Source organism: Acanthopagrus latus, chromosome 5 (genome assembly GCF_904848185.1).
Source record: "Acanthopagrus latus isolate v.2019 chromosome 5, fAcaLat1.1, whole genome shotgun sequence".
Taxonomy (NCBI): Eukaryota; Metazoa; Chordata; class Actinopteri; order Spariformes; family Sparidae; genus Acanthopagrus; species Acanthopagrus latus.
The window spans coordinates 24,698,487-24,722,629 of record NC_051043.1 but is presented as its reverse complement, the minus strand read 5'-3'; the positions used below and the strand labels follow the sequence as shown (position 1 = coordinate 24,722,629).

At 41.7% G+C, this 24,143-nt stretch overlaps 1 protein-coding gene across 7 annotated transcripts in view; it reads left to right on the top strand.

The window, feature by feature from the left end:
• grid2 (glutamate receptor, ionotropic, delta 2) overlaps positions 1-24,143 on the top strand; it is a 480,315-nt gene that overhangs the window by 271,415 nt on the left and 184,757 nt on the right. For all 7 annotated transcript variants that reach the window (XR_005075218.1, XM_037099101.1, XM_037099104.1 and 4 more), the window contains one exon: positions 11,639-11,844. Coding sequence is in view for 6 of the 7 variants with exons in the window: in XM_037099101.1 (XP_036954996.1) it covers positions 11,639-11,844 (206 nt within the window). In the remaining variant the exon portion in view is untranslated. The remainder of the gene's footprint in view (positions 1-11,638; positions 11,845-24,143) is intronic.

The following is a 24,143-nucleotide window of genomic DNA, read 5'->3' as shown; positions in this document are numbered from 1 at the left end:
AATAGACCCCATTCACACACAACCGCAAAACACACACACACATGTTCGTACCCCATTTAAATCCCTCTATCCCCTCTGTGCTCTTGTGACCACTGATTCAGCGCGTGGATCCTCTGGGTTTTGGCAGTGCTGTTCTCTCAGCCACAGAAGGCCCTTTAAAGATATCACCACTGTTCCCTAATGGCCTAACCCCCTGTTCAAGGAGAGAAGGGAGAAAGTAAGAGTGCACCAGAGAGAGAAAGACAGAGAGAGAGCAAGACAGCGAGGTAGAGAGGGAGAGAGAGAGAGAGAGAGTGAGACAGAGATGGCCTTTTAAGATGATAGCGGTGTTCCCAAAAGGCCTCGCCTCCGTACAAGGAGAGTTCTTTAGAGAACAGACAGCCGAGTGTGTCCCCTTAAATGAAGCTGCGGTGCAACTGTCCCAATCCCTATTTTCAGCTCTACTGGTGCGTTTGGGACACTGAGAACACATGTTTTCTCTCTATTATCTCCCGCCCTCTCGCGCCATCTTCCTTTTCTTTCTGCCTTTCTTTTTTTTTTTTTTTTTTTTTTTCCCAACTCCCACTCACTCGCTTCGATTTCTGTCAGTGTTAACACCGCAAAGCTTGATATATATTAAAGAAATGTGAGTGACAAGTTCATGTTACCTGCTGAGTCACCTTGTCCACAATCCAGGCAGAACTACGGCACGGGTCTTGTAGGCCAAATGTGGGGAGGACCACTTAGTGGTAATAACACTGTTGACATTAAGATGATTTGTTTTGTTTTGCTTTTAGCCAATGACAAGAGGGGCCCGAGGCACAACAGTAAAAGGTTACAGCCGAACAAAAGAGACCATTTTAGAAGTGCGATGCTTGTTAGGTTGCCAGTCTTTTTTATAAGAATAAGTCTAAAACCGATTTAAAAAAAGGCCTTAAATATTATCAGTAGAAAACATTTTGCAATTAATTAAAGTACTGCAAAATAATAACTGTGTTAGAGGGCAGCCGTGTGTCTCTAGATTGGCTGTTTGGAACATCAGTTAAATGCATCAACACAGGATGTAGCTATTCCCCTCACAAAGACAGCATTTGTAGTGGTCAATAGGGCAGCTGCTTAAAATGTCAGCATAGCCCTTCATGCCTACGTGTATATCCTTTTCATGGACTGTGTAGTTATAGATATTTTAGCAGATATTTAAAAATTAAATATGAAATCAATACGCTGGTCCTCCACCCAAGAGGATGCCATTAAAAATCGGGCCCCTGTTTGTAAAAAAAGGCAGTCCGATTGTTGAAATGTGCCCAAAAGGACTGCAGATGGAAATTAGCTCTAAGCTAACTCTGGTAAAATGCATCAAGTGTCAACATTTATATTGAATATTGATCATGGTCTGTCGACAGATAAAGATGAATTAAGTCAAAAGAAGTGTTCAGGTTATGACCCATATCTATGGCCATTAAATATCCTTATGCCGCAGCGCATAGCTCTGCCTAATGAAGCATGTTAATAGCTTTGAAACAAAGTTTCATACCTTAAATCTGCCTCTGTCTTATCTTTAAAATTCCTCCTTACAATTTGCTCATTAGTGATAATAGGCCAGATGGGAACAATGGAGAACTCATTTGGTTCCTACCTTTCATCACACGGTGAAAAGCATGAAAATGTCAACCACTGATCTGATGGGTTCATATAAAGAAGAGGAGTGTGCGCCGGATTGTGTCTGCGGATGCTACAGCAACCATCACCTCTCCTCATCGTATCTGCCCCCTTTGTTGTGAAAAATAAACGAGAACTGTTTAATGAGCAGAGAAAAGGCTAATTAATAATACAAGGGAGATAATAATAAAAAAGAGAGAGAAATATAAAGGATGCAAAAAACGCTAATGGATTGAAGAGAAAGTAGTCAAATAGGAGACACATGTCAAATATGAATTGTGTTCTAAATTGATCACACGAAGACCTTTAATCTGTCAGCACAGATGGCGAATGTGGAGGTCCTTGATGGACAATACTTCTGCGATATTTATTTTCAAAATGGTTTGAGTTTCTCGTTTTACTCTCTTCTTAATGAAATAAATACATCTATAGTGGCGGTATGAGTCAAATCATGTATTGGACACTTTTCCCTAATATCGTATCTAATGTTTAGAAATGTAGTTCAAACCACAAAACAATGCTCTTCGATTGCCAAGTACAGACTCATCGTGTCATATGTCAATATTTTGTGAGGGTACATAATGACACAAATGGCCCAGAGGACCGTGCATGGGGAAACAGAAAGCAGGATGATGAGCCAAATCTCCGCAAAGCCATAAGCCTTTTACGCGGACGTTTGTGCAGAGTTTACCTAGAAGTGACGAGTTACCTTGTTTGAACCATATCTGGATTGCAGGAGACAGAATTGAGTAAGGGAGCAGAAACGGCGGAGGGGAGAGGAGAGCAGGAAGGAGCTGACAAGCATGAAGTTGTTTATAGAGACAAGCGGGGAGAGAACAAGGAGTGATGACAGATGGATGCATAGACGGATCCCTCTTTTTAACAGTAGTGAGGCCCACAGCTGCTGCCGGGAGGGGGGGGCGGGTGGAGGCTGGTGGGAGTGGGGGAAGAGGAGGTGAAAAATACATAAAAGCCATGCCAAGAGAGACATAGAAAAAGCCGATGATGAAGGAACATTCAGAGGCGTAGAGGCAACCAGGTACACTCATGAGCCAAACACCAAAGATCGACAAGCGTTATACAGGGAGGTCATGTCTTACTTTGTCTCCTCCAGAGTAAAATCGTTTGGAGAGCAGGAAAGAAAAGGAGATAAAAGTGAACCTGAATATATACGGGAAGAAAAGAGTAAAGCAGAGTGGGGATAGGGACAGAGATCTGAAGGCATAGCAGATCTGGTAGGGCAGAGTGAAAGGCAGTCAGGCCGGCAGATAAACAACACCAAAAAAGAAAACAACCAAGAAGAGGGTGTGAAAGCTTTTGCATAAGGGTTTTACCCCAGAGTTAAGTTCATATCCTTGGTGGACGCAGGAGGAGTAATGTCTTTTGCTGAGAGCTGAGAAAGAGGCAAACCAAAGCAAAACACAACCAGAGATGAGGATCTAACAGCATTGTGAATATGAAGGTAAGGCAGACTACTTCCATGGGACAAAATCTAAGAAGGAAAATGTTTTTAGGTACAGCCATGTAGGTGAAATTTGTTATTTGGTAACCCAGTCCCCTATAAAACACTTCACTTTCAGAAGTCATGCTGAACTGAAGGGCCATTTTATCCTCAGTCTTGTTGTTTTAACCATGGAAGCATTTCAGAATTGGAACATCTACTTCTCTGCTCCACTGTTTTTTGTTTTTTTTAAGTTGTTTTGCCAATAGTTTTTTGTGTTTTACAAGCTCTTGATATTGAAAACACATTTGCAATTCATTTATAACCGATCCAGTAACAGGTGCTTCACAGTTTCCATTAGTGTAGCAATATGCTTACTTGTTTTAGCTCCTACCTATATTTCCTGGACAGTGTATATTAGCAGAAAGAAGAAAATAGCACTCATCTCTCTGCTTCACAGACCCAGGTAGAGAAGTGACATGAGCTTTGTTTCCACAGCAGGGACGTTTGTTCTATAGGAACTATGAACCTTTGGAGGGACTTGTTCTATTTCCATCACAGGGACCTGGATGTAAACTGTGTTTTTGCAATGTATTATCAGCCAAAGACCTGTGTAAAACCAGCTACCGGTCTTCATTAAACTGCAGTGGACATGCAGACAACAGGTTGAAGGACACAACTTGGTTCCATGAAAAGTGGTTTCTGGGACAAGTTAAATGGTACTTTATGTGTAAATGTATACAAACAAGAAACTAGTCAATACTTGTAAACTGTCCATAATATATACATTTATTTACCTTCAGTGGGGAATCTCATGCTTTATAGAATGTGATTGTCATTGGCGCCAATCATGGAGCCAGAATACAACACAACAACTTCCAGTGGCTGTTGAGTGTAATGTGCTTGGGTCTACTTTGGTCCAGTTGAGTGCTGATAATCATCAAGTAGCCTGTGCAGTTTAGAAAATGCCTAAGAAGCTCAAGGCATAAGAAGGTCAAGATCAAAAGTGGTGACAAAAGTAGGAAGAACAGGTGGAGGAGGGGGGCTGAGGGAAGTGGAGAAAATGTTAGACACTTAAGGTATGTGAAAGTCAGGGGAGTGGATGGGGGAGGGGGGATTAAAAGCTGGAGAAAAATTGGGGAGATGGGGAAGGTGATGAACACCTAAAAGGTGCTGAGCCTTTTATAGAGTGTTGGTTTTTTACAAGTGTTGGTTAAGCTCTCTGTGGGGATTCTGGGAACGCGAAGCCCGGGGCTTTTAGAAAACAGAGTGAAAGATAGGAAGAGAAGGAGGGAAATAAAGCAAACGAGTCGTGGACAAAGATAGGCACTTAGATCTAAAGGAATGGAGGATTTATAGAGCAATAAGCAGTCAGGAAGACGACCGATGCTTCAGGGCCTAAGGCATTTGATTCTTCTATATGGAGGTAAACTTCCCAAGTACGGGTTCAGATCCCTCGGGATGGCTGCAACTTCAGCTGATGATTTAATTCTCCTGGACTAAGCTCACACGAATCAGCTTTCCATTTAAAGCTCAATCTATATTTTAAGAACTGCTGCCTTTGAGCCATACAACAGTGAAATGCCTGGGGCAGGGATACGGATAGCCAGAGGTAAAGGCTGAGGGGAAAGGCAAAACAAAGACATAGAGATATTGGTGTAACAGCATAAAAGATGGGTCGAGGGGGTAAATAGAAGTAAGTAAATAGTAAATTAGATTTTGTAAAATACAGAATACTTTGTATGGAGACTGTTTGTTATATCTGGAGTTTGCTCTTTTGACCACCGAAGGAACTGTGAGAGTAAAACTGCAGATAGACTGAGGCTGGAAATAATATTCCTCGCCAATATTTCTAACATCGCTGTAACAAAACCTTACACCTGTGGGGAAAAGAATGTATTGACATAAAACACTTCAATGTGCCGCCATCCACTGAAATTGAATTTTTACCCTGCTACCCATTCTGGCCTCGACCCAATTTGTCATGTAAAACAACACCGCGGCATTAAATGGATAAAAAAGTGCTGCAAGGTCACATCCGCCCTCCCCTCCTCCTCCTCCTCCTCCTCCTCCTCCTCCTACGCCCCCCTCCTCCTCCTCCAGCTTGCCTTGCCACTTGAGCAAAACTAATTTGTGTCAGCATAGATTCCATGGTAGCCAAAAAAAACAAACATATTACGACATGGACAACAGGCAATCGAGCTTCACTCCCTGCTGGTGAGCGAGCACCAATCATCGGGAAAAGCCTACGCTCTGGTAGCTCCGTCAAGCTGTTACTGCGGTATGGATGGATGAATGGAAGGACGGTGCCATGAACAGTCACTACCGGTTATGCTTGGCTATCTAACGATCTAAAAAAGTTACAAGCCCAGACTTTCTATGCCTCTGGCAGGGAGAGTGCGGTTGTGACAGAGTGGAGGGAGCACGGGAAGGAGAAAGTCCCAACATTGTGAAGCCAAATGCAGTGTGAAAGTGTCCAAGCCTAAAGTTTGGTATTTTCTTTAATATTTGAAGGTGAGGCAGATTTGTAAGTCAAGCAGGGGGGGAGTGAGGGGAGGAGAACAGGGGGAACACGGAGGCTCTGTCAGACGACCAGGGAGTTACATAGGCTGAATCTCATTTGCGGATGTTTGATGTTTCCCTCGCTCGCCTGCACTCAGGGAAATCTCCTCTAATACCGGATGTGTTAACACCTCCTTTTGGAAAGGCCATTTCATTTCCTCACAGTGTAGAGTTCGTATTAATGTTTTTCCATCCTGTGCTGTAAAGGCTTTTCTCGGGGGCAGTGCAACAACTGATCTGTTTAGATTTCCTGTAATTGACTTCAAATGGCCTAAAAGCATCTGCATCATCTTGACCAGTCATAATATTGATAGAATGTTGTTTTCAGTGCATAGGCAAGTCACCTAACTGACTAAACTGCTTAAATACTTTACTCTTGTTAAGTTGTAAAGGACAAAATAGGTGATTTGCATTTGAAAAATACTCCTCTGATTTGCAGCCCCTACTACTGCTTATTAAGTTATGTTCAAGTCAATGCCTTAGCTAAGGTAAGGGAAACACCAGAGTCATTGACGGGGATACACATTCACAGTTTAAAAGAAACGAGCGCTGGTTGTAAGTAGGGTGTGAACGCCGGTCTCCAGTGTTGAAGTGACGGTCATTACACATGACACACGGTCCGCTTCATAGAGTGGAATAACAGCTTGGACTTTACACACTCTGGAAATGTGATTCAGCTCGAGAGAACCGCGAGCAAACAGGGGGAAACTGAGGGAGGTTTCTGATGAAAAGCCAAGGGAAGAGAGGGCCATGAGGGGAGAGCAAGCAGGGGAGAGAAGGAGTTGTGGTTTCTGAACACAGACAAAGTACCACTGAGCTGCTCGGCACATGCAGGTGAAATCCCTGCGTGCTGCTGGCTGCTACACTACATTAACTCAAGCTTTCACTTTGAGCCAGGGACTCGGAGGATGGATGGGACAGGGGCTGAAATTGGGTAAAGGGACACGCAAAGAGAAGCACAATACAAAACTCTGGCTTGTTTTATGAGAAATTATGGAAACCATTCGAGTCGATGCAGTTTTCTATACACAAATGCCACTTCAGTTCAACACAGAAGGCAGTTATCAACAGTGGCACGCCGTGAGGTGGGACCTCCAGATGTGGAAATTGTAATTCACATGCAAATAAAAGCCAATCGTATAAACATATTTAAAAATGATGAAAATGCTAATTTCTTATTTGGAAATTTGCATACATGTGGAGAACAAAAGCCAATGTTGTAAAAAAAATACATTTTGTGTGAACATTTTCATTTATATGTAAAATAAGTCAGTTGTGAAAAACATTATCGTCTTCTCACACGTCGGACTTTTAAGTTCACATCTGAAAACATTCAATTCACACCTGAAACTGCGACTGTCACAAGGGAAAAGGCAAATAATTTGCCTGTGGCATTTTCGTAAGGGTCAGAGTTATACAGATGTTTCGTGAAAAACCACTCCGGCGACAGCGAGTAGCATGGCAACGGAGATACAGTCATCTCTATTAGATGAGGATGAAAAGGCCTGGGACTGAGGGGATGCACAGTGTGTCTTTGCATGGGAGACTTGGGAGGAGCGCTTGAGTAAGATGACAGAGCTCGGGGAGAAAGCTGTTGAGGTGATGGGTGATCATGGTGTTAATGGACCGGTACTGTCTCCCAGAGGAATGTTTCTCAAACAGATGGTTGCCTGGGTTGGCAAGGTCGGCGGCAATTTTCCCCGGCTTTCCATCCGCTATGGTGTCCTGAAGCTCCTTGATGGAGAGCAGTCGACAGCCAATGATCCGCTCAGCAGCGGGGAGTACATGCTCGAGCCTTGTCCTTTGAGCGGCAGGAGGCAGGAACTCAACCAAACTTTGATGGGTGGAATGAGGATGCTTTTGACCATTAATGTGTAAAATTGGACCAGGATGCATCCGCTTTTGAAAGTCAATGGCTTTTTTTTTTTTTTTTTTGGAAGTGATGGCCATAAAACATTCCTACGCTGAATATCTCACACATGGTCGCTGGCCCCCACGCTCTTGCTCCACAGCGATTTATACTTGAATTTAATTTCTTACATGAGTTATGAGATTTAAATGTCTTCATGTGCTTGTGTGTCTTTGTCTTTAAATTGCTGTGGCGGTGTTGCCTTTCTTCACGTGTGAGCACACTCCGTAATTACAAACACATGCTGCAATGTTTAGACATAGTACTTAAGAAGTAACTTAACACTGGGCTGGAAAACAACATTTTCCTGCTGTCTCTGGCTTAAAATTTTAACTCCGCTCAGCCAGCCTGCTCTCACTCCAAGTGCATCAAGTACAGCAGCCTGGTCAATAGCCCTGGGCTTCAGAATTTATGCTGTAGTTGCCCCTCCAGCCTCAACTCTTGAAGCAGTGCTCCAGTGCAGTATTATGAAAAGCAAGAAAGTTTGAGTCAGTTGGTTTGGTTATTAATAAGACTCACCCTCCAGAGAGTTTGTGAGAGTCAAGAGTGATTTATTTATTTATTTGTTTTTTAATGTATGTAACATAAGTCAGTGAACGTACTTCAGTGACTGAAGTGATGCCACGTCACTCGCATAAGTAAATGTAACTTACGTCAACTACATAACATTGGATAGCTTTAAATACTTCAACCCAAAGAATTGTACGTTTTCTTAACATAATGTCCGAGTCATTCATCATGCTTCATTTTAAAAGTTTAACCGCATAGCCTTTACTTTGAAAGTGTAAGACAGACATGACATAAAATGATTAGTGCTTACCGTAGAGCCCTTCACGTCCGAAACTAATGCGTGGGGAGTAGGGAGAGTGTCATAATTTGAAGCTTCAGGCCACCGACCAAGCTGCCAGATTTGAAGAGTTGGAACTGAAAATGTCCTGACTCAGCATCACAGACAGACAGGGCTGGCTGTGCTCAAGTGCAGCCGACAGTGATGTCACGGGGTCGTGAAGCACACCTGTACATCACTCCGTCAAGCTGAGAAGTCAGGAGAACTTAAGCTGCTGTCTCATGATTGTTCAGCGCCGATATGCCTCTTAGCATTCGTCACATTAACCTAAAGCAAGCTAAATATTATGGGTGCACAAGTTATTCACAAATACATCTGTGTTTAGTGTTGTGAATTTGAATGAGCTGTACAGAGTGAGACAGATGGGTTTTGTTTTTTAAGCTCCTCACGGAGTGGAGCAAGGAGAATGCATTAGACACACAACTTGTACTATGAGCCAGGGTAGAGAAAGGATTGATGACGGCAAATAAAGCCAGAGAGAGTCAGTCGGCAGGCGGTAAGACAGTAAGAGAGAGGATGGCTGACAGGTACAAGGCGACAAAGAGGCCTATAATACAGCCACTAAAAACAGGCGGACTTGACATAAGGCGCAGACAAAGACGAAGTTTATAGACACACGGGCTGATCGGTAAGCGTGCAATTGCACACACCGGATTGCCATGAATTATTTTGTAATGTAAAACACGAACAGGAAACACGCCTGACATGCATGTGAATATGCAACAAAGCATCAAGCAGCTCGGGTTGCCTACATTATTTAATTTCTTCTTCCTGTGTAGACAAAAGCTTTTTGATCCCGTTGATTTAGAGAGCTTTCTTACAGCAGAGAACATAAATCAGACGGCGGGAAAAAATGTTTATGTAGTTTGGCGCCATTGATTATAAATGGCAGTGGCCGTTCCATGACAAATATGGAGAGAACGAAGCTTAAATCTGCTTCGACTGGCATAAGTATAGAGCGTGTGTGTGTGTGTGTGTTTGAACAATCGTAGATCTCTCTGAGCGACTGAGCTTTTTTCTAGATAAAAGACAGAAGCATGACAAACTAAAGGCAGACATTTAATTATTTTCTGTCAGTAAAAAAAAAATTACTTCTGCATGGTGACAAACCCATATTACATGTTATCTTAAATTTGTATGTACCCGTCTGTACATTAATGCAGCGAACGGGTGCTCAGTGTATCCGTGTTGTTTATGAAGTTAATTCACGTCATGTAGCTCATCAGGAGTCTCAGCAGTAGCGATGATGATTGTGTTGCCGACGATAATATAGTTTAACATCAATTACTAATACTAAGATGAATAATTATTTCTGCTAATTAATAATAGTAATTAGATTGTAGTGCTTCCGTCGTGCTGTGGCCCCCCCGACAGATAAGGGCGCTGTTATTTAGCCATTAAAGATGTCATCTCGATGTCTCTGTTTGCCCAACCAACACATGTACACAGAGAGATTGACATTACACTTAATAGACAAACCAGGAAGGTTGACTTGGATAAACTGAAATTGAAAGCTAAGAAGACTTAGCAAGACATGCAGACCTGCGGTACAGGTGTGCAAATGTATGCACAAATTTAAAACTCCCTAAGCAGATTGGGTGCCCAGGTGTCGCCCTCTGGAGTTCAGTTGTCTGTCTGTGCTGGTGTCTTTTTGTGTGCCGGAAAAGAAAGTGTGAAAGTATTTAAAGTTGCAAAAGAAAGAATTCAACTTTCCAGCAAACTTTGATTGATTTTGCTGTCATGTTCTTCCTCACCGCGACGAACTGTTGTCGCTGAAAGACTGAAAACGCTCCCTCCTAATCTGCCCGCCGTGGGAAAAGCCATGACGTGATCTGACACGCTCAGAAAAACTTAGAACTAAAGTCAAAAATGTCTCCCGCCGCACTTCTCGACTCGCATCCCGCTCACTCAAATCAGTGTCATGGCCGTATGTGTATTTTATGAATTATTTTTTTTGCTCTGAATCAGAACCATTGCCTTGTGTGTCCCCTCTTAATACGCTGTTAAGCCTTCCAAAAATTTGGCATTGATGCAATCACACCGTCTTCCCAACCCTCTGGCCCTTAACAAGTCTAATCAATCCGGTTAATTGCTCTGCCACGACAGGGGCAATGACGGCGGTGTCATCCGTTTTCCATATCAGATACATCATTAGGTAGTTGCTTTACATAACCACACACACATCCGACATCATTAGCAGTGGTCTCAACCAAAGTGCCTTAATTAGTATTACCTTGACCTGCAATGTATCTCATTAAGTATAGGCCGGGCTGTTAAAATCCTGACGCCGGCATCCGGGTTTATTTATCATACCAAAAAACCTCTTAATAGAGATAATTACAGTGGTTTGGTTCTCTGATCTCAAACTCTTAACAGTGTCATTAGTTATTTGTTCTCTTAGTGTCCCGGCAGGAGCAAAGAGTGTGTGGCGGTGTCAGCAGGACGGGACACTTTAAGTTGAACTTGTCCTTGTTCTTGCAGCACAGTAACCGGCAGATATTCAACACAACAACAAACGGCTTCCCTTATCAGACACGCTTGACCTCCACGCCAAATGTCAGCCTCCTAGGGCAAGAACTGTGGCCACGGAAGGTGGGGGATGAATCTTTGTGGAGCAATCAGCAGAGCGAACTTTAGAGCTGCTGGTCACTTTCATCCCCTTAAATCTGTAAAGCTTACAGAAACCTCACTGTCGGTCGCTATGGGTAGTTTTGTTTGTCAGTATTAATGAACCAAAGTATCATAATCAATGCACCAGTGAGGCAAAAACATGCCTCTTCACTTACGATTAATCACAACCACATACTTTTGTTTTCATTTTTGTGTGTTTGTGTGTGTGTTTGTGTGAGGGAGAGGGCGTGTCTACATATTGCTTTGGTGATTCAAGTTTCTAGAAGGAAAAAGGCTTTTAATACCGACATATGTAGAGTGCTGGGAACAAAAGCTCCAGTTTAATACAATGGCGAAGAATCACTGCCAGTAAGAGCTCCGGAACTGAGATATTTACCAAACCTATTCTCATGCGGAGGGAAAACTAATCAGCTACAGCAGAGGATATACTGTAAAATAATCAGTGATGGTTTGAATATATATCTGCCTAATCTGTGCGTATGAGCAGGTGTGTCTTTGTCTCTCTGCTCTGTCCTCTATATTGGCTTTTTCACTGCATAACATTATCAATGAAATAGGTGCGTCCCTCCAGAGCCAAACACATTCTCTATCTCTGTCTCTCTTTCTCCAGATATCCGTGGTATTGAGGATTTCCTAGACCGGACCTCCCAGCAGGGAATGGATGTATCCCTTCAGAAGGTGGAATCTAATATCAACATGATGATCACAAGTCTGTTCAGAACAATGCGAGTTGAAGAGCTGCATCGCTACAGGGACACACTGCGCAGAGCTGTGCTCTTCATGAGCCCAGCCACTGCAAAGGCTTTTATCACTGAGGTAAGGAGGGCAGTTTCCTTTTTTTTTTTTTTTTTTTTGCTTTGTAACAATTTCAGTGGAAAACATCAGTTACAGTATTGTAAGGGTTTCTCACCATCTGTGAGATACCTTTATGTTCATGAAACCCTCACAGCCCTATTTGTCGAGAGGCTAGCACGTCTCGTTGCTCTAAACGCTTTGATACAGACACAGGAAACAGTAGTGCAGGTTAGTGCAGCTCCTACTGGACCGGAATCAATCAGAATTGATTTCTTGGACAAACTTCATCCGAGTGAATACATCGGCTCTGCAGCCCATCCGGCAGAAGACATGCTGAGAGATTGTGCACTGTGTTGAGAGCGAGGCAGACACCTAACGCTAATGCTGGAAACAGATCACATCCAGCAGGTGCACGTCTGGACCAGTGGTCCACTAAATGCTCAGACGCGTTAAGTCAGCTGCTGCTAGGTTGGCGAACTGGTCTATCTCGGACTACAGCTAATCAGTACACTGATATGTTTTACATATCACATTTGAAACATGAATTAGGCAAGACATTAAATAAGAAACTTTGATTCGTTTTGGATTAGCACTGCCAAACAGTTTGATGTGTGTTTTGTGAGCCTGGTGCAACAAACTCATCTTGTGTTTATGCAAATATAATATGTATACAATATATATACAATATTATATGTTCACTACAGATAACACACATCAATATATTCATCTTTATTCTACCTGACAGTTGGGTATCAAGCATGTTTTTATGCGACTTCCTTTCATATGGCTCTGTGTGTTTTAATCATGCTGCCAGGCTCAGATGTGTTTCTCTGACTCTGAGCTCTCTTACAACAATAACAACAGTCCACATGCGTTTCAATGTGGGTATTTCCTTACGCATGTGTCTCAATGATGCCCTTCCCAAACCGTACACTGAAACGCATGCATGCACCTCCCCCAAACCCTCCTATTGTGCTCTTTATCTCCGCGGAAGAAGACAATTAGGGGAGTTCCTTTTGCTCTTATACATAAATGATATGGAGGTCATGGTTGAAAGCAATAGGCTCTAGCATTAGTTATGAATTCATAATTTGAAGCGGTAGGATGGGGCTTAATCCCATGTGTCGTGTTCTCATCTCAGTTTAATTAAAAGTGACCTCGGAAAGAGCAATCACAATCTAATTTGGTTGGAGGCGTGACAGGGAGGGGGTGAAAGATGGGGTGTCATTGTGTGTCTGTGAGGACTACGACAATGTGTCTCAAGGTTTTGCACTCTTGCAATGTGATACAGATATTTTTTCTGTCTGTTTTAAAAGTGATTTTGTTTAACACTTAAGAGCAGAAACACTCCCAAAAATAACTCAGAACGATGACCATTTTGTGTATGAAGTAGTTTAGTTCTAACAGGTTATGTCAACTGGCTACTTACACACCAGTAGAAACGCAGCAACAGGGATATTCTTTGGCTTGAGTCTTGGTCTTAATTCATATCAGTTATGTTAGTGTTTCAGTGGCCAGCTGGGGCAAATCCACTGGTTTCACAACAAAGTCGGATTATATGTAAGTTTATGAGAAAACAAACTCACTTTTCACTTGAGGTATTGCCACTGTAAATGTTTTTGTTTTGTTTTTCTCATGAGTTTACAGTCTCACCCAAGGCTTCTTCAATTCAGCATGATTTTCTTTTTGTAATTTAAGGTACCATTTGATATAAATTGAAGAAGCAGGGTATGCTTTAGAGCCTGGCAGCCTTGAGACAATCGCACGTCTCAGCCAGATCCATTAAAAGAAATCCTCGACAGCTCCACCTTGTCGTCCAGTGGCGTTCCAGAAAGAAAAAGAATGGCGACACCTGTAATACTTAACTCAAGGCTTAAAAACAGTAACCCCCAAACCAATGCGTGACGTCATGATAAGGTTAAACTAGCTGTAGTCATATCACCTAAAGCACTTTTGTAAGTGTTCAGTCTAATGTGAGGTTATAACAATCTTCATCTTTTTCCATACTTGACTGTACATTATAATCAGATCTGACAGGTTCAGCTGGTGCATCTGTGTAACTGCCCTCTCAGCAGCTAAAGTAGCTAAATGCTATGATCAAATTAAATTAACAAGTTACTTAAGATGTATATTTCAGTCGAGGTATGAATGCTCTACTTTCACAAGTGAAGCCTGTTCTCACCACATGTATCAGTCCCACATGTGAAAGCTAATTCATCATTGTTATTTTATTTTTTTCTTAAACCAGTGTCAACAATAAAGATGAATGGGGCACTAGTTTTGAATTAAAATAGGACACGTGATAATCCAAAGAAACATCCTGGGAAATCTGATTGAATATATCAGGAAAATAATGATTGAATGCATTCTTATAATCGCTCGCCCGTTCGTTCTGTGAGATCGGATCTACAATAGGTGTGGAAAATTGCTTCAGCCATTATTCCATATGGAAGTGTCGGCCTCCATTTTAGCGTGTGAGTAGAACCCAAATTACTTTTCTGGAGTTTCTCTCTCTCTCTCTCTGTCTCTCTCTCTCTCTCTCTCTCTCTCTCTCTCTCTCTCTCTCTCTCTCCGTCGGGAAGGTTGACAAAGCAGTCATTTAATCTAATTTAGTCGGACATCAAGTGGAGAGGGGTTTCTGAGATGAAGTGTCAGGAGATGGTAAAGATTAGTGGACAAGATTGATGATCGCATATCTCTCTGTCTCCCTGACAAGATGGCAAGGAGGAGTAAAGGGAGAGAGAGAGAGAGAGAGACCGGTGCAATGACTGAGAGACAGACATGTGGAGGCAGAGAGAGATGATTGGGACCTTGTTTTTTTTGTTTTTTTTCTCCAGCAGAGTTATTTGTGAGGTCATTTGTCACAGAGAGCACCTCCCACCCAGCTGCATTAGGCCCTGATGTTAGATGTGCACTGGAAGCTGTTCCAAAGCTATGACACCTTGGCAAAGGGTCGTGGGAGAGGAAGGGAGATGAGATCGCAGGCTGTAGGGAGTGATCAGAGGATGGATGACAATTAAGAGAGTATGAGGGAGGTGCCTAAATCTATCCTTTCTTAACTTGAAGTAAAAAGGCTTTTTGGTAGATTAGCCACATGATCAAACATAGACCTGAAAAAGTGTGATCACCAAAGAGGTGGTGCTCAAAAAAAAGAAAAAAAAAATCAGAAAGCACTGACAATTTTCTCTGCTGATAGAGGCGTCAGCTCAGAGAATGAACTTTCAAACTGTACGCGTTTCCTTTTTTAAAACAGCCATTTTGGTCATCTATGCAACCAATTTATTATGAAAAATATGTATTGTTAGTTGGTGGACATAATGATCATGATGGGAGGAAAGGAGAAAGTCGGGCATAAAGTATAAAGAGCGACAAAGTTTCCATTCTGAGGAGGTTAAGTTGGATTTTCAGGCAGAACTTTGTTTAAAAATGTTACAAATGTATCATGTCATGTAGCATGCTGCATTCAAGAGTCAGGTTTAATGGATTAATAGGTTGACTGACTTTTGTTAATCAATGGTTCCACAAGTCATGTGACCACATTTGCAAAACTATAAATGTAATAAAGAATGGTTTCGAGTCAGCCTGTGAAGGCAGATGAAGGTTACCGTGGGCACGCCAGCTCATCTGTTCCTTCATGTGACTATACTGTGAGTATCTGTCCTCGCCTTTTCTGTGATTTGTGGCTTGTTTTGTCGCTGTTGTGATGTGAGCCCAGCAAGAAATACAGTTCAGCATGGACTGGATTGTCTGAATCTGGCTGGATTCTCAGCAGAATCACTACCGCCATGCATATCCATGCATTTCACCACGCAAGCACACAGATATCCTCTCAGAACTCTCATGCTCATTCAATTTTCTGCATTATTTAACATTTTCTCGCTCTGTCGCTTTTTTTTTTCTTTTTTTCCCAGTCTAGTTCATGGGGTTTGAGTGTGCCAGCCACTGCCAACAGGGCTTCTTGCTGGTACATACATCTCCCTGTTCCACCTACCTCGTGTAGACAGCAGAGCAAAGAGGTTTTCTTGCCCCTGGGACCATTGTCTTATTGAAAATATTGCTTGTCATAACTAATGAACGGCTTTTTATGGAGTCATTCCGCTCAGAAAAGGACCAGTAACACGATGAATTAAAGAAAATGAAAATCATTATGATTATTGCTGTGAGGTTTTTTCTCATTGCTAAAATGTGTCTGAGATGCTTAGCAACTTAAACACAGAGCACAAGAAAAACTGTGTGTAAAGTCTTATAACATCATACATATTTATATTCTTATCATGAATTATGCACAAGAATTACTCATGGCGGCTATGATCTTAAATCATAGTAAAAGCGATGTATGGTAGACTAGAAGCAATACCAGTAACTCCAAAATACTGTGGTGGGAACAAGGATGTCAGTATTGTTTATTGCAACAAGATTTAAGGGGAGTTTTACCTGCAGCGTTCCAAGGAACTGAACTGAAGTGACTGTGATTCTGTAGATGCAAAGCCTCGTCGTACCCTTTTCACACTTTTTAATTTGTAAGAAAACAATATTCATTGGTATTTATTGGACGTTGTATCCATCTCTGTTCAGTCAGCGCTTTCTTTCTCCACTCATCATACAGTTTTCTGGCAGAAGTAGCATGAAATAATGAGTGAGTGAATATTACAGTATATGAACAGAAGTATTAGTTTTTGGGGGTGGAAATTGGACAATATTGCCTCGAGTCAGACTTTTCTCAGGCAGAATTAGTCTTCTGTCTCTCTGTCACACACACAAACACAAGCACACACACACACACAGACTTCCTGTTAGATATGCAAAGAAGTGGAAAATATGAATTTTGCCATTTGATCTCAGGGCGTTAAATTTTAAAAACGTTGCCATTTTGGGACTATTTTCTCTTTAACTGACATTTCGTACTTGAAGGACCATCAAACGGGTTGGAGATGATTCCAGAGATGACAGATGATGCAAATGAAACATGAAGGAAAATATTCTGTATGAGACATGTTGAATAATGTATTCACTGAATATAGCTGTATCCAGTGCAAAAGTTTTTATTTTTTATTTTTTGCTAAGTAAAGCCTGATGCCATCACTGTCTACTGTCTTTCATGTCTGAAAGAACCAGAACACACATCAGTCATAGGGTTGGTATTGATGTCCGACCAGACGCTGAATGATCACACAGTGTATACATCAGCGGAGCTCAGTGACGGCTCTGTATGACCCAGAGAAAATGCGCTCTGCATTTTGCACAAAATGTGAAAACACCAGCATCTACGCGTCAATAAATCTCAGATGGCTGGCTTTTTTCTTCGCCTTGGCGCAGCCGCTTGATGAATTGTAATACCAACCTGGCACAGCTCTCTACTTATTTATGTATTTTTGATCATACTTTCAGGTCTCTTTAATTCTTCTTTCGCTGACAGTTCCCCAAACTCAGACATAAAGGCCCTGTGATCTATGATCCTCTTCTCTCATGTCTTGAATAGCCCCGAAGAAAAGGCATTTGGAAGATAAGGGAACTTGGAAGTAATTTTTACTCAGTGGGTGGAATTGTGTTGTTACAGTGACGGTGGGTGGCTCTGATGGGAGCGGGGAGCTTTTGAAAAAGTTGTCGAGTCTTTGTCATAGCTTCAGGATTGTGCTTTTTTTCTACCCTTTCTTTTTTTTCTATCTCTTTATCTGGCGCGTCTTCCCTTGCTTGTTATTTTTTCTTAATTGCTCTCATTTCAAATTGCCTCACGCCGCCCCACCTACATGCACTGAATAGTGAAGAAGTCGTCAAGTCAAAGTCACAGAAAATCTGCCGAAGTATTTGGAACTTTCTGCCAAACCTGTCTGCATAGACTTGACAATACTTCTCAAAAAAAGTAACACAACCACCCCAAAGTAATTACAGTTTCAAAGTGAGAGAATTCAAGGAACGAATCCCGACGTATGAGCGTTTAACAGCAGCACTCGCAGAATGTGTTGGCTTTGAAAGACGCCTGACAGTCAAAGGTTTAACACGCGAGTCGAGCAAACTACAAACTACAAAATAGGCAACGCAATCTCATTGTTCTGTTTACAATTAACTGATGCAATACACTCAAACTGTATGCAGTGCATAGGTGCGAGTGATACATCAGTCTTTCCCGAGTAGAGTTTTCAGAGGTGATAAATATGTTTATTAATAATGACAGGAAGGCAGGTAATTATTACACGGTTACATGCTTTTCACATTGGCTAAGACTACATGCATCATTTGCAATGAGAGACAAAGAGACACATATATATATTAACCAACCCTTTATTTTAACAGGCCAGTTCTCATTTTCATTACGGTGCTTCAGCTGATTAATAATCCTCACAGGAATAATATGGGACCTGGCAATCTGACTTTAATTGACTTAACATTCTCCGTCACCCAGTTAAGAAACCCATGTGACAAATCGGTCATTTCTCTTTTAAAAAACTGCGACCACAAAAATCATCACAGAAATGACGCATTCACTTTTAATTGATATAGATTAAAAGATGCAGGTAATGTAAAGATATTTTAAGTATAGTGTTTACTGTTTTATTTTGTTTTGTGTAATTATGTAATTTTAGTCAAAACTCAAAATGTGATATGTTTGTAATATGTTTAAGTTGAGGTCATGTTGAACATGATAAAGAAAAGTCCTGCAATTCTGACAGTTGTTGTGGCCGTGTCAGAAACTCTGGAATATGGAATAGTTTTTGGCACATGTTACATGTTTTTTTTTGTTTGTTTGTTTTTAATACTTTTACACAGTGAGTATGTATAAGGTTTGGAAAGACAAATGTGACCAGCAAATTATGTAACTTTTTAGGGTCTAGTTGTCAATATGGTGCCCCTTGACATCTTCTCCTTAAACCACAATTGCATTATGTCTTTGATATAAAATGTTATGTGATTAGATGAGGTTCAATGGACAAGTAGTTAGAAAAAAATATTTGCAGTAGTTGTTCAAGGCTAATGTCATGGAATTCACTTGATACAGTATATCAGCATTGCACAGAGGGAAAATATGTTATACAAATAAACGGTACAAGAAATATTTACTGTTCTATGAAGTAGTTACCAAGGTGATGACAGAAATTCTGGATGCATGGGGGTGTTGTGACGGACTTCCCTTTTCTTTGATGTAAACATTCGACATTTTTACTGTGTGATGTGAACAAGACGCCTTTGTCAAACGGATGACTTCCTCTATCAGCCGCAGGAGATCGCTTCTGATTACAGATTCCAGATCAGCACCAAATGGGCAATTCGTTCACTGTCAGTTCTGTTGATTGTTCAGCTTCTCTGCCAAAAGCCAGTCATTTTCATTCATGCTAATCAATTGTGTTATCAGTGATGGTGACACATACGAGGCAGGAAACTGACTAAAATGTGTTTATGCCACGGGTCGTGTCTAAACTCTGCACACTTTGTCATTCACTCTGTAAGCCTGTACTACCGACAACATAACTCAAACCTTGAACAAAATATAATAATAAGCTGGTCACTAAAAGATGCTTATTTCATGCTGTGACTAAGATACTGTACATATTACCATTAATCCTGGCTATTTAGGTAGAAAATTCAAATTAAGGCTGGATTCTTGCCCACAGGTATTGTAAAGAAGCACCTTTAAAAAACACGCTCTCTTAATGTGTAAAATCCGCTTGAAGCCGAGCCATTTCCTTGGTCACGGACAATTTTCTCACGGACCTGATCGCCTCTTGAAAAACATTTTAATTCATTCTTGACAATCATCCCTGGGGGGGCTCTGGATTAGAAGCCTTCTATTGCTAATGGAGCCTTAATTCAGATGTTGTGATTCCGCCTTGCACCACTGCCATTGATGAATATGTATGTTCTTATCAACACCCTGTGCATGAATTTTCCACAATTTATAATGAATACCTCAGATTCATTCTGGTCCCAAGGGCCATGAAATGTATGCCTGTGAAAGACAATGCGGGCTGTCAATTACAGTCGAAACTGGATAACATTTACTGCAAGACATATAATTATATCATATTATATTATATTACATGCCATTACATATTAGATTTCAGTGAGAATTAAAGTATGTTTTAAACTTGCGGTCTGACATGTGAAAGACAAATTGATCTGAACATCATTATTTAATCTTCTCAACATTTATATGCATTATACATCTTAGAATGAAGGGAGATGAGAGAAATCCCAGCACAGAGCTACTTGATATCATACTGTGGTTCGGTGTGTTCTAAATGTTCCCAGCCGTCTCTTTTGCGTTTGCTTACTGATACGTGAAGGCCGCCGCTTCCCTTTTTCATTCAGAGTCAACTTTAGCTGAACTTCGCGAGGTTAACCACTCAGCTATGGAGGACGGTGGGTTGGCCGAGCATTGTCAGAAACAGATTGAAGGGTAGAAAATGACAGTGATTAACACAGGCGAGTTTTGTGGGTTGTTTGATTGAATCCTTTCGACTTTTTCGAGATTTCCTCCTTCTTGGTATTGCACGCACAGATTGCGTGTCATGCCTGTGACGTCTTTTATTTCGGGACATGCAAGAGAGGATGTAAAAAATAAAAAAGGAGCGGAGGAGTTCTTGATGGATTGACAGACAGGGAGAAGGAGGACAGAAGGGTGCTGAAGTTCATTTTGAAAAGGGGAGGCTATGAAGCTAAGAAAGGCAGGGAGATAGGGACAGAGTTTGAGGGATCAATTGAGGTACTAAAAATGACAGGGAAGCGTGGGACACAAAGAGGGGTAGGGCTTAACAAAGACTAAGGTGTCTTCAAAGGCATTTAAATTGATAAATTTGGTGACTCACTGCTACAAAATTTCAAAATCAAATGAACTTCCTATCAGCTGTAACGCAGATTGTGCCAGGCATTTGAGCTAATCTCCACTTAATGCTCACATGCATGGCATAATGACTTTGAAATTTTGTATTTGTTCCTTGATGGAGGTCAGTCGAAAAAGTGATTTAGAAGGGTACAGCGGAAGGGAGGCGACAGATAAAGAGACATAAGTGGATGATGTAGAGTGTGAAGGATGAAACATGCGAAGAGCAGATGAGAAGAAAAGGTGAAGAGAAATGGGGATGGGGAAGAAGCTGAAGAATACACTTTAGTAGAGAACACAGAATCAATGGCAGATTGTGGACACACACACATGCCAGACGCAAAACTGTCTTTCAAAAATAAAGTCCGCCTGCTGGAGATTTGTGCAATGAGCACGTCAGTTGCACTCTCTCAAACCTTTTGACATCCATGGCAAGAGTGTACGTTTAGAGTGTCCTTGATAGAGCCTGGCTGACAGGGCAGTTGATATCGATAATGATACTGATATGAAGCTGTTTTTTAGAGGTTATAGTGCAGACGACTGATATTATTTTGGACTGTTAAGTCCATTGTTAAACTGTAAAATGTTTTACAAATTTGCCCCAAAAAAGAGAGCGATTAGTTTCTTGGGTGCACAAAAATGGGAGCAAAAACAAAAGTATTTTTTAATATTTCTGTCCTTGAGTGTATGAATCAATTTTCTGTCACTCCACAATGATGGTGGGCTCTGCCTTGTATCTTTCCTAGTTAAGTGGACTGTGCAGCAGACCAACAGATACCCAAAGGTGTAATTAATTGCTAATACAGTACGCTCCAAACAAAAGGGTGATATGAAAATGGAAAGAGATCTAACGAAACACAACACAACAATGTTTCTCTTTTGCTTCAGCCTGTTTAAAGTGGAGCCTCCAAGAGACAAACTGTTCAAAAGAAGCCAAAAGGAAATTCTGGTCTACTCGTCTTTTTGTTGAAACATCCCAGATGCTGCTTTAACTATCACAAAGTCACAATGCCTCTCATTTACCCATCCTCACACACATTCAAACACCAGTGGCAGCACGCTACCATGTGAGGCATCACCTGACCATCCGGAGCATTTGGGAATCGGTCTTGCTCAAGGACACTGAAGGTGACTGCTGTCTAGGTTTAGTGGACGATCGCTCCACCAGCATGGCCACAATTGCCCCTGTGCTGGGCCATCATCAGGCTCGTGCTGTATTTTCTAACCTCAGCATAAGCAGACTGTGACCCAACAAATCTAATGAGGCAGTCCTAATGTTGATCTTTACATTATTCATTTGGGGGGTCCACTGGCAGTTCATGGACCTTTTCTGGCTGTGACATCATACAGTGCATGCACTTCATACAAACACATGCATCCACGCAAAACAGACACAAATACTCTCGCCGAGAAAGAGAGAGAAAGGCGGCATCCTCCGCCTTCCACTTTCCACTGCAGTCCAAAGGGCACTTCAAGGGCTTGGCTCTAGTTCTCCCCTTGAACTTTATCACCAGACAGAGAAATGGCATTATGTCCTTATCGCAACAAACAGGGTGTGTGTTTGTGTACGTGTGTGTGTGTGTGCACGCACATGTGATGTGCGATGACATTAAGGTTTTTATCTGTGCACATGGAGCTGGAAGGCGCAATGATTATAGAGCATTACTGCTAAAGGACTGAAAGGTTGGCTGTTTGTGTGTGTGCGCGTGTGTGTGACTGCGTGTGTCTGTGTGCAAGGAGCACCAAAGGTTAGCGCTATTGACTGCCGCTAGTGAAGCCACTAATGGGGATGCCAGTAAGTACTTTAGAGATGATACAGATTTGTGTGTGTGTGTGTGTGTGTGTGTGTGTGTGTGTGTGTGTGTGTGTGAGAGAGAGAGAGAGGCTTGTCATCACACATTTCTTTCACTTTGGCAATGTGCTTATCTGCTGTCTCGTTCCCTCTCCCATCCTCTGTTTCCCTGCTATGTACTCAAACACTTAAATATGCGCAAACACACACACACACACACACACACACCCGCCCACACTTTGCCTCACCCACGCACTCTTCATGGACTCCATGCCCTACAAGTATCCTTTTCACTCCTCGCTCTTCGCCATCATGTTTCCATCTCTATTAGTTTACCTTGCCTTTATCAATTTGTCTCCCTTTACTCTCATGAACAACAACAAAAAAAACAAAAAAACCACACACACACACACACCAGAGATCATTATATCAAATGATGGCGCCGCACGACAAAGCTAAACATTCGTCATGAGATGGGCGATGGAGGTGAGAATGTGGCGTACAGGGAGACAATAAGTGGGAGAAAGAAATTAAATGTGTTTCTTCAGCCCTTCATCGCCTTCCTATACTTCCACCGCTTTGTTCATGGAACATGTTTACGGCTGCATCATCTGGTAATTCCCATGCTCGGCTCCTAATGGGATCCATGCTATTGAAGATGTAGTAGATGTGAAATTGGAATTGTCTTGGGTGAAAAGAGAGGGAGATTGGTGACGGGAAGGAGAGCGTGAGAGAGATGAAGAACAGTGAAACCATAAATGAAAAAGAAGCAGTTGGTGCGAGAGAAAAATGCGGGCTTTGTGCAGTGAAGGAGGACAAACTGGGAGATGATTGTGGATGGGAGACTCTGGGCAAAGACACAGAAAACAGATAAAAGCACTGAATGTTTCAATGGAGGCCATGGAGACGCTGTAAGTACAGTACCTTGCTAACAGCTGACAATAAAGCAAAAGGCTTTCTTTTCCTACAGCCTCTTACAGAGCATGGATGAATGGCCACAAACAACATGGGAGCTTTTAAGAGGAGCATCTGACAACTAGGCCAATGTTGAAATGCATTCTGTATGTTACTTTTTTTAGTTCTTGCAAAGAGGACAAATATGTTCCCCAGCAGACACAGATATCTCAGCAGTGACACAGGCGAGGAGACCAGTTGAGCCTGTGTAATTTAAAGGCACTGTCCTGTAATTACTATATGCATACATTTTTCGAGTATTCTGAGTACACAGGCTTTTGTTATCTGTGTATCACAAAATCTTTTGCGATGACTCATGCATCACATTGTGTAAGTTCATCTAAGCTTGACGAGAAAGTGTCTCTAACTACTGTAATTTACTGAGCCTGGAGCACTTAAGAACAGAGAATTGCAAATGTGCTTTTTTCTTTAAAAGGTGCAGAGCCTTTACACTGTATGGTGCTGCATGTCGAGCATTTGCTTTTTTCTTTTATCGCAGAGTGCGTAAACACAGAGCATTAAAACAAGGCAAACCCAACATCTACAAAAAACAAAATACAAAAAACAATCTGTTGTAGACGGAGATCAACACAGCCGAGTGCCAGAAGAAGGGAGGGGTGAAATTTGGCCATGATGAATTTACTATTTATCAGACCACAAATTAAACACGAATTAGCTCGTTAGCATGCTATGTCCAAACTGAATGATCAGTGGTTGTCTTGTGTTAATGGGTTTTGCTTATGTTATTTATTATTATTT